This window comes from Urtica dioica, chromosome 3 (assembly GCF_054948205.1).
Source record: "Urtica dioica subsp. dioica isolate 48M chromosome 3, U.dioica_male_clone48M_v1_H2, whole genome shotgun sequence".
Taxonomy (NCBI): Eukaryota; Viridiplantae; Streptophyta; class Magnoliopsida; order Rosales; family Urticaceae; genus Urtica; species Urtica dioica.
The window spans coordinates 37333640-37344853 of record NC_142758.1 but is presented as its reverse complement, the minus strand read 5'-3'; the positions used below and the strand labels follow the sequence as shown (position 1 = coordinate 37344853).

Here is an 11214-nt window from a genome sequence, read left to right as displayed (position 1 = left end):
GTCCGATCTCGGATGCCCAGCATGCGATTCAGTTTGATACGTAGACTATGGATGATAGTCGTTATTGATTCTGAATGTTATCAGACCTCAGCCCACTAATCATATGATGCTAATAATGTAACTTCTTATCTTATTTAGTAATCATCATTTTCTAGTAGGCAATATTCCTAATAGCAACACCATGAGAGGAATTTGGGTTACTTTAAGTCGGTGACAAAATTTCAAGGACTTGGTGCGCAAATAAAGACCCATCCCATTCTAAAAGCCACAATGGCTTTGTTGTTCACTCATTTTGCACGAGACCAAGAAACCCATCAGCTGAATCAAAGAAAAAAAAGAGAACACAGAGAAACGAAAGAACCGAGAGGAAGAAAGAGGGAATTCGAGGGAGAGATAAACGGAGAGAACGCCGGCTGAGGAGAGAACGAGACGCGAGGAAGGGAGGCCGAAATTCTTGTGTAGGTCAGTTCATCTTTTTCGTTCCTCTTCTTCTCTTCTTCTCCGATTTTGACAAAGAAAATAGGATTCACGTTTTGTTCTTCTCGATTCAGTTTCCTTGGGTGTTTGGGCGTGAATTCGACGACGTGAAAAGGACAGGCTCCTCATCGTTCGATTTCAAGAAAGGTAATTGAATTTCCTTGAAACTTTTGCCCAAATTAATATGATTTTAGGGTTTCATATTAGGGGTTTTAGTTTCATTGAAGGTTACGTGGATTAGAGTGAGGATTGGACTCGTTTGTGCTTGTTTTGATCTGAAACTCGTGGAATAAGGTTATTTATGATTTTTGCTAAATATTGGTCGGATTCTTTATGAACGCCAGTCTTATAAATGGATGTTTACAGCCTGCTACGGTTCGAGATTAATTTTTTTGTTAATTTTCCTAGATATAAGATCTTATGGGCTTTCTAAAATGACCAAGAACATGTAAATCCATTGAGTATTGAATTAGTTATGATTTTTTCGAAAATGGTGCTTCAAAGTTGAGAAAAGTGAAGTTTCCAGAACTGTAAAAGTGAATTACGGGCTGTTTTTGAGATAGCTATTCTGGTCGTATATATGCTTGTGTATCTTGTTAGAAAGCTACGGAAACCTACTTTCTTTAGAAACCAGAATGGATTGATTCGGAGTTTTCTAGCTCGAGATACGATGTGTATTACAGCAGTGGTAGGAGCTGGTATTTTGTTGCTAAACTCTGAAAATCTTGTCTTCGAATTGTGTTCGTTCCGAAATGAGTTTTGGTGGTATCTTCAAGTGTTGTGTCTTAGTTTGAATAGGCGATGTTAGGGCTCGGTTGAGAGCTTCACTAGTGTGATAGTCTACAAGTTTTATTTACTCGTTGTTAACAAACGTAATTCGAATTATTCAGGAACTCACTAGCTAAGAGTCTTTTGCGAGAAGGTTTTAGTTGGAGTTGGAGTTTCGTTTTCTATTCTCGATTAAGGTAAGTAGAAACATATCTCAACCGTATCACGAAAACGATGTTTGTGTGTTTGTTTGTTTACGTGCCTACCTTTATTTGAAATGCTTGTGTGATTATTGCATTTATTGCATTTGCATACGTGTGCATCTCATCTAAAATAATAAAAGAGTCTTACAAGACATGAGGTCTTTTTTTAAATGGTTACGGTTGTAGGTTCCCATTAATGGCGGCTAGTTCCCAGTACGAGGAACTAGTTTAGCTGGTTACCAGTACGGGTAATCAGTCTGTTTTGACTCTCAGTACGGGGAGTCAAACACTTGCTTTGTAGGTTCTGGTCTTCGGCTAGTTCTCATTACGGGGAGCTGGTCCGGCTGGTGCTAGTAATGGTAGCCAGTCCGTCTGATTCTCAGTACGGGGAGTCAAATTGAAGAAGTCTGTTGGTTACCAGTACGGGTAGCCAACCCATTTAACTCAGTACGGGGAGTTAGATGTTATGACTTGGGGATTGACCCCTCAGACAAATGAGCTAGGTGGGGGCTTACAATTGTACCACGCGCGCGAATAAGTAAGACTTTCCAAAGAGAAGCGAAAAGAAAAGTTGATTGAAACAATTTTACATAGATCATTGCATGTGCATTGTTTCTGTTTATTGGACGTTAGGCTCACTCATTTTTGTGATACATGCGTGAGGAGAGCATGTGGGTTGACTAGCGAGCACCTCCATACGGACATGACTTGGTATATGGGCTTTTTGACCTGATGGACCTTATAATACGTAAACGTTTTGAATCTTGTGTGTTTTTATGTTTAGTTGAAAAGTTATTTTGTTAGACATGAAGGTACGTGTAAGGTAGATGTACTTTAAACTATAAATAGATGTTTTGTGTGTAGATACGAAAAATTATCACAACGTCGGGTTGTTTATCGTTATGGGTTTCATTAAAAAAAAAATTGAACCACAAGTTTTGCTTATTTAATAAACGACTCGTCGGGGTGTGACACTCGTCCTCTAGCTCGTCCTCTAGCGTAAGACCCAAATTCATTTACTAAGTCTTCATTCGCAGGAAACTTCTCATAATGTGATGAGATCACGGACGAGCTAGCCGATATGTCTTCTCATAGAAAGCACATCTCGCCACTTTATAAGTTTATTTATTCTCCGATGAAATGCACACACTTTTTCATATGTTCTCTAGATTGTAATCATTGAGTTTGAATTTTTCTTGTTCTTGGAATCGTTAAGTTTGACCTATGTAATCGAGATCGCTCAATTAATAATATTTGTATTATTTCTGATTTATTTCTTACTTCTATTTCATTTTGATATTCTTATTTAATCTCAAGCTTATCTTTATTTACTAAACAAAAAATTCTCGAGATCCGTATATAATAAACTTTTTTTGAGGAAAGCCAGCTAAGGCCCAAAAATTTTGAAGTCAGCTAAGCCATCGCTTAAGGCCCAAAAATTTTGAGGAAAAAAAAGGCCCCAAATTTTCTTGTCGCTAGGTCATTCTTTGGTCTCAAATTTTATTTAAATAGTACCTAATTTACTCTTTGATGTTTGCCCATTTGTTGTTGGTCAAATAAAATCAAATAAGGCCCAATTACTATTATTATCAAGAAAAGTAACGATTTCACTTAGACACTATTGCAATTAAAAGCCTCAAACACTTGGACGTTATTACGACTTTTCATTCGGAGTTTGATAAGATATTCTATCTGTTGTAGTATTTTTATTTAGGAAATAATATTGTATAATTTTGAGGCTTTGAAAAAGTGTTTGAGACTTAAACTATGAGACAAAATTTGATCAACTGAGTTCAATACGTTTTTTTTATCATCCCAAAAGTTTTTTCTCTTCAACATTAGTTATTGTTTGAGAATGTTAGATATAAACACATTAAATCACATTCACCAATATGAGAAAAATAAGAGAAAAAGACAACCATCAATTGACTTTCAAGAATTCTTCATTAAAATTTCAGGTTTTATCTTTTTAATTCAATTATTTGAAGTTTTAGTTTTTTGGGTTATTGTACTTCTATTATTATTATTTTTTTGTGTGTTGATTTGCATTTTAGAACATAAACTAATCATGTATTAATAGAAATATGTTTTGGGTTATGAAAAAACAGTTAATATATCAGTGTTTTTGTAAAAATAAAATAAAAATTAAAGTCTAATTTTCGTGTTTCGCTTAAAACCACAATATATGTTGGGCCGGCCCTGCATACAAGTATGCCGTTTATTTAAAATTGTTCTAGGGCATGACAAAAATTATGACTTGTGTATTTAATGTCTAAAAGAAATATTTAGAACTAGAATTAAGTATGAAATAATATCACCATTTTCATTTTTTTTAGATACCTGTACTTTTTAATTGAGCAAAATAATACCCTCACATTTTCAAGAGTCTAAATTTTTAAAAAAAATTCTAACATGAAATTAGTACTCTTAGAATAATTAGATTATATTTAGATCATTTCACCAAATGTTAATTTGTAGTCATAAAACAGTGGGGCAATAAAAAAAAAGAGGGAACTATAGCTATATATTTTAAATAACAGTATCTCAACATAATATAGTTTCGACAGCATTTCATTTTCTTAAAATTACACTTTTGGCCCACTTGGCCGTCCCGCCTCTATTTGTCTTTCTATTTTTCATTGAGAAGTCTGGTGTTAGTAAGGTTTCTTGCAAGAAAAGCCACTATATGTCATTCTTTTCCCGCTGAACCTTGTTGGGAATTGTTATAGCTCTCATGGTTTAATGGGTAATTGCCACTAAATCTGGCTGAAGAAAACAATAAACACACTGTGAAACAGAAAATGACAAGCGCTTATTTGTTTGCAATCAAACAATAAAACAAAGTAGGCTATTTTGTTTATTTTTTCTTTTACAAACATGATATTTTATTAAATTAGTAGAATTCTAAACTGATCCATAGTTCTCACCTGCAGCATCCAAAGTAATGAATTAAAATGCATTGAAATTATACTTTTTTGCTACTTGCTGGACCAGGTAAAAATAAATATTAAAAAATAGGCACCCATGGAAATTATATTGATGTCAACAATTCTTATTTCATCTAAAGACATGGTCTTCTTGAAATCAACTCCTTACCTACCAAACTACTAAGACTAATCAACTCTTTTTTATTTTATTTTTTAGTATAGTATGAATCAGAGTTGATTATTGTACATAAATAAGAAAAAAAAGGTTAGAAATTAGTAAATGAATTGATTGTTCACACTCAAGATTTTAAATAACGTTATCGATGGTCTGATTTTATTGAGAAATCGATAACCGATGCAGATTTTATAGATATTTGAAATATTGCTACCGATGTACCGATCAATTTTTTATTTATTTATTGAAATACCGGTTACCGACGGAGATACTAACGGATATTCTATAAAATAATATATATATTTCAAAATAAAATGTTAACATATATTAATTCTATTTTATTTTTTAAATGATATTAATGTTCTTCATATTGAGTTCTTACAATTTCTATGATTCTTTTCTTTATGAGGACGAGACTTGATATGAAATTATTATACATAATAACATGTGTTCTATAAATGCTCTCTGTCAACAAAAATTAAAAATTAAATTAGTAAACATATATTATAATAATTTTAAATTTTTTATTAACAAAGTAAGATTCATAAAAATTGAACAAAAATTTACCAAATTTTAACTATTCGACTCAAGAATTTTATAAAAAATTGGACGATATTTTAAAAGTAGAAGTTATACTACAGATATAATATCGAAACTCTTCAAAAACTAGATATCGCGTATATTTAAAACTTTGGTCAGGCTATATTTCAGCTAAGGTGAATGATCAACACCTCTGAAGGCTTACATCATTGAGGTTGATATAGTACATAAAAGTAAAACATAACCAAAACCAAAACATTTTAAAATTATTATTATTATTTGTATCATAAACTGACTAAGTCCTTTAAACCTGGTTTTTTTAATACTACTCATTCAACAAAACTACAAATCGTGAGACAGAAGTCACAGTGTTGCATTCTCATCGGAAAAACACCATTTAATTTTCTTCCATGTCTTCCGAGACAAGATTGAGTGGTCCTTTGTTCATGATAGATTCTGCGAGCGCCCATTATACGAGCGAGGCTAGTACTCGAAGCAGCGGTGATTGGTTACAGGTACATAGATTCAAAAGATTTAGCATTTTTTAGTCGTATATAACTCTATTTCCTTGTAGGTCAACTCATAAATTTTTCAAAAAATTTGTATAGCCTCCATTTCTACAGCACAGCCAAGATGTGACTTTGGTGAGAAGCCTCGCAGATTCTCTGCTGGCGTCGATATCGGAGATCACGGACTCGATGGCGAGTCAAGAGTCGGAGCAAGAGACATTCATCGAGATCGGGTGCTACTTTTACCGAGCTTCCATGGCCATAACCGAGCTCAAGACGACCGAGAGAACCCCGCCGAACGCCGTGGAGATTCTCCGGTCTCTGTCGGAGAGCGTGGGCTCGGCCGCGGACCTCGTGAACGCGCTCGGGAAGGGCTCGGAGCCCGGGATCGTCGTTTCGAAGCTCGGGGAGGTGATCAGAAGCGTCGGGGAGCGGTTGATCTCGATCCCGTCCTCGGTCTACGAGGACGAGGAGTACGCCGGAGTGGCGATCCGATCTCTTTCGAGAGAGATGTTGAGCTCCGGCGAGAAAACGGAGCCGGTCGAGACCGATCTGTACTCGGTCAACGTGGATGTTTCTCCTCTTCCTAACACTAGTGCTATCGGTACAACGAGTAGTCGAAGAAGCCGAGCGAAGTACGAAAACGACGATTCGGGAAGTTCTTTGACAATGTTGCCCCAATTGGCTCAGTACATGGAGCCTCTGTTCGCGAGCTTTTCTTGTCCGTTGACCAAGAGGGTCATGGACGATCCGGTCACCATAGAGACCGGAGCGACGTACGAGAGAAGAGCGATCAGCGAGTGGTTTGAAAAGTACACCGAAAATGACGAGATTCTCTGTCCATCGGGGAACAAGCTTAGAGGCAAAGCGATGAACCCGAATATGGCTCTCAGGTCGACGATAGAGGAGTGGAAGGAGAGGAACCAGACGGCGAGGATCAAGGTGGCTCGGGCGGCGCTGGCTCTCGCGAGCACGGAGAGTATGGTGTTAGAGGCGGTGAAGGACGTTCACGGAATCTGTGAGAGAAACTTGCGCTGCAAGATACAGGTTTTCGGCTCGGGGATGTTGCCTTTGCTCTCGAGGACACTCCAGCACCAAAACCTTGATGTTCGGTGCGCCGTCTTGGAGCTTCTCATCCTCTTGGCCGAGGATGACGATGAAAGCAAGGTATTAAGATCTGAAGATATACATACTTTGATGCTAAAACCAAGATATGAAATCTTTTCGACAAGAAGAGCTAGCTCGGTTTGCATGAAATGTTGTCTATGATTGATGTCTTGAGTTTAACAATAGTTCAATTCAATATGGGATCTATATAACGCTAGAAATTTTAAATCAAATTATAGATTATTGATGTGATGAGTTCATTTTGGGTCTTGATGGACAGGAATTGGTGGCCGAGGATTTGGACTTGGGGGTGTTGATAACGCTTTTGTCGAGCAAATACCAGCTGGAGAGGCATGCCTCGCTGGCGTTGATGCTTGAGCTTTCGAAGTCGAAGTCTTTGTGTGAAGGAATCGGATCAGTCCCGGGAGGAATACTGACGCTTATCGCGATCAAGTACAGATCTTCAAGCGATGAATTTGCCTCCGACAAAGCCAGCGAGGCGTTGAAGAACTTGGAGCGTTCTACGAACAACATCAAGCGAATGGCTGAGAACGGCTTCTTCGAGCCTCTTTTGTCCTGTCTCTCCCAAGGTACGTCAGCTTTCATTTCAAACTTGGAGTTTATAAAAAAAAAAAAAAAAAAAACCAAATTGAACAGAAACGGAGAACAAAAATACATTTGAGTCATGCATTATAAAAATTTCCCCAGCACGATAAAAATGATCATTATTCCCTCTCATTTTCCGGGTTTAGGATTGTAAAACTTTGATGCGCAGGCAGCGAAGAGACTAAGATCGAAATGGCGAGCTGTCTGGGCGAAAACGAGAGCACGAGCCACGTGGCCGAGGCGGCTTCTCCGACCCTCATCGAGATGATTCGAAACGGAAACTCTCTGGCCCGCAGAGCCGCTTTCAAAGCCCTGTCTCAGATCTCTCTCGTCCGCTCCAACGCGGAGGCTCTGGCGCGAGCCGGGACCGTACAGGCCATGGCCGAAGAGATGTTCACCCGAACAATCCACGACGAGCTCTTCGACTCCAAATTCGAGGCCGCCGCGATCCTTGCCAACGTGTTCGAGTCCGGCCCGGCCTTTGCCGAGCTCGAGCACCACGTCATCCGCAACGTGGTCCACGCGCTCAAGAGCTCGGGCTCGGACGAGCCGATGAGCTCGAGCCTCGTGCGGATCCTTCTCTGCCTCGCGAAGATTCCGAACTCGATGCCAGTCGTCATCTCGGCCGTCGAAGAGAGCGACGCGAGCCTCGTTTTATTTGAGCAAATGAACAGCCGCGACGAGGGTCTCGCGGTCGCGGCGACGAAGCTTCTCGCGGCGCTCTCGGCGGAGGAGATCGGCGACAGCCTGGCGGAGAGGCTCTGCGAGATGAGAGGCCAGCCCGAGAGCCTGGTGGCCGAGATCGCCCGAGGCTCTGCTTCCGCGGCAGAGCTTCTCGCGAAGCTTCCACACCATAGCCTGGCTCTCAATCTGGCTCTCCTCTTCAGCAACGCCGTACCCGTGGTGATAAACGCGATCGCGAGATCAAGGCCCGGATCGAGGGCGAGAGCGAGCCTGGTCGGGACTCTCGTCCGGTTCACGGCCACGCTCCACGACCCGGCCGTACTCTCGGCCGCGAGGGCCCACAACTTCGCAGCCGTACTCACCGAGCTTCTCTCGTCGGAGTCATCCGGCGAGGAAGTGCAACGGCTCTCGGCCGTTGGGCTCGGGAATCTCTCGTCCGAGTCGGTCAGGCTTTCGAAGCCATCGCCACTGCCTCCGGTGGCGGCGAAGAAGAAGAAGCAGACGGTGCTGGCGAGAGTGTTCTCGTCGAGGTCGAAAAGAGGATCTCCGGCGCTGGCGCCGGCGACAGAGGCGGCCCGGTGCCCGGTCCACCACGGAGGAGAATGCTCCGGCGCGGCGACGTTTTGCTTAGTGGAGGCGGGGGCGGTGGAGCCGCTGATGGGCTGCCTCGGGAGCGAGAGCGACGAGGTGGTCGGGGCGGCTCTGTCGGCTCTGGGAACTCTGTTGGACGAGGGTGTCGACGTGGACGGCGGAGCGAGGCTGCTGAGCTGGCGGTTCGACGCGGTGAGGCGCGTGGCGCGCGTGGTGAGGGAGAGCCGGGACGAGGGCGTGAGGAGGAAGTCGCTGTGGGTGGTGGAGAGGCTGTTGGAGAGAGGAGGAGGTGGTGACGTGGCAGGCGATGATAGGTCGCTGGCTGCGAGTCTTGTCGGGGCTTTTCGCGACGGGGATGCTGGGACGAGCCAAATGGCTGAGAATATTCTGAGGCGTTTGAATAAGATGCCTAGTTCCGCTGCAACTTACTACTCCACTTAAACTTTCTTTTACGCCAACACCTATCACCGGTATTTCACTAAATATAGTGCAAAAATTCCTCCACCCTTACTGCAAATACAAGCTTTTAGCGTGTGTACAGTGTCGTACCAGATCTGACCGGCAAAAAAAGAAAAAAAGAGTTTAATATTTGTTATACTCGAGGTAAAAAAGAGTGTAATATTTGTTATACTTATACTCGAGGTTTAACGTATCGATACCGATATCCATATCAAAGTTCTGATTTTACTGATATATCGAGTATCGACGGATATTATATAATAATTTCAATACCAACTACTATTTATATCGGTGATATATCGATTACCGACAGATATATCGACTAAAATCTTATAATAAAATATAATAAAATATGTACCACTATTTATATTTTTAAATTTCTAATAAAACAATCAAATTTAAAATATATTTATAACTTTTTTCATATAGATATACATTATTAATAGAGTTATTAAGGTATATAGCCACACGGCTAGAGGGAATTGAGATTTAGCCCACCTTTTGTTAATTTCTTGTTAATAGCCAATTGAACTTATTAACAAGATTGTAAAATGCTTATTTATCCTCTGAAGATTCCCGCCCATTATTTTCACACAATTAATTAGAAATTGAAATAAAATATTTGGCCATTAACTAATCGCGCAAATCGAGGAACATTAACACCGAAAATCAATTCTCACACGCAACCACAATCTTCATTCGAACAAAAAAATACCTCTCGACCGAATTCCTAAAGCTATTTAAAGTTCTACGCGAAAGTATCTTCCGATGAGTGAAGAACAACGACAATCGAACCCAGGCGAGTGAAGAATATAGTGATTCGAACCCAGACGGCGAAGAAAAAGGTAAGAAAGGGCCATTATGGTCTTCAAGTTTTGATGTTATTTGCATGGTGAATGGTTTTGTTTTGCACACCGACGTTATTAACAGAAATAAGGAGCAATGGCAAAAAATTCTCCCTCTAAAAAGAAGGTCAACACCGAATGAGACCAGAGAAAGAGATGAAGTCGACGCGGAAAAAATTCAAACAGTCGACGGTATGTTGTGAATGTGTTAATGTGATTAATATTGATAGATGTTGTACTATTACCGGTATTTGACTATAAATAGGTTGTTAATTGGGATTAATATTGTTGGAATAGATCTAGGATTAAGAATAATTTATCGCTTCTAGCAATCGACAGAATATAAAAAATTCTTTAAAACATGTAAAATGATTTTACTAACTAGACAAAGTGCATGAACATATAATTTAAAATTAATAACTATAAAGAGTTTTCATTCGGTGCCAACCTCGCTTGAAGCTTGAGCGTTGAAAAGCCTTTGGAAAGGTTGAATCGCTCGTCTCCCCACTTAGCTTGTCTCCTTCGTGTCTTCTTGAATCTTAAGTAACCACGATAGTTTCTACCACTAGAGTCTTCGAGTTTAGAAATGATTTAGTGTGTGGGCACTATTAAACACAATGACTCAAGAACTAGTCTTTAGAGCCAAAGAGCTAATACAAAATGCTAGGTCTAATGAAGACCTAGGTGCCAAAACAAAAGAGCAAGAAGAGAGAGAGAGAGAGGGAGAGGGTGGGCGGCCAAGCTAGAGAGAGAAGCTATCAATCTCAAAAACTTGTGTATTTTCAACATTGTGAATGAGGTGTTGTATTTATAGGAGAAGAGATTGCCTTGAAGATGTACTTTCTTCTTCTAGTCTACTTTTGTTTTGTAAATATTTAACTGTGGTTCTACTTTCTTCTTCTAGTCTACTTTTGTTTTGTAAATATTTAACTGTGGTTCTACTTTTTTTCTTCTAGTCTACTTTTGTTTTGTAAATATTTAACCGTGGTTCTACTTTTTTTTCTTCTAGTCTACTTTTATTTTGTAAATATTTAACTCTGGTTCTATTTTAAGGGTATTTAATTTGGTCTAATAATAAATAAGAGAGACTTACTTGCAATACGTTTTTTTGGTGGTGACATAGATGCAATTTTGTTCATAAGAAGTGACTTTGGTGCAACTCATAATCCTCACTCGAACGAGCCTTTTAATTTAATTGGGACAGCTCTGAATTCGGCACACGTCCATGGATTGACTACTTTTTTTTATTATTTTTTTTATATATATTTGGGTGATATTTTGCCGATTTTAGCCGATATTTTGGCTTAATTTTTGACATATCGC

At 39.8% G+C, this 11214-nt stretch overlaps 1 protein-coding gene and 1 long non-coding RNA gene across 2 annotated transcripts; both read left to right on the top strand.

Moving 5' to 3' along the window:
* Window positions 1-237: 237 nt before the first annotated feature.
* Window positions 238-2728, top strand: LOC149402696 (uncharacterized). Its single transcript, XR_016296204.1, has 4 exons — window positions 238-462; window positions 552-624; window positions 1368-1442; window positions 2486-2728. It is a non-coding gene; the product is annotated as an uncharacterized LOC149402696 (long non-coding RNA).
* Window positions 2729-5383: 2655 nt separating this feature from the next.
* On the top strand, window positions 5384-9206 carry LOC149402695 (Armadillo/beta-catenin-like repeat family protein). Its single transcript, XM_089610071.1, has 4 exons — window positions 5384-5605; window positions 5699-6766; window positions 6987-7296; window positions 7482-9206. Exons 1-4 carry the CDS (start codon window positions 5501-5503, stop codon window positions 9026-9028), a joined length of 3030 nt encoding a protein of 1009 aa, XP_089466197.1. The 5' UTR covers window positions 5384-5500; the 3' UTR covers window positions 9029-9206.
* The last annotated feature ends 2008 nt before the right edge of the window (window positions 9207-11214 follow it).

Coding starts and splice junctions, on each gene's coding strand:
- LOC149402695 (XM_089610071.1), top strand. CDS start 5,501: ATGTCTTCCGAGACAAGATTGAGTGGTCCTTTGTTCATGATAGATTCT. Junction 5,606..5,698: donor GCAGCGGTGATTGGTTACAG/GTACATAGATTC, acceptor AAATTTGTATAG/CCTCCATTTCTACAGCACAG. Junction 6,767..6,986: donor AGGATGACGATGAAAGCAAG/GTATTAAGATCT, acceptor CTTGATGGACAG/GAATTGGTGGCCGAGGATTT.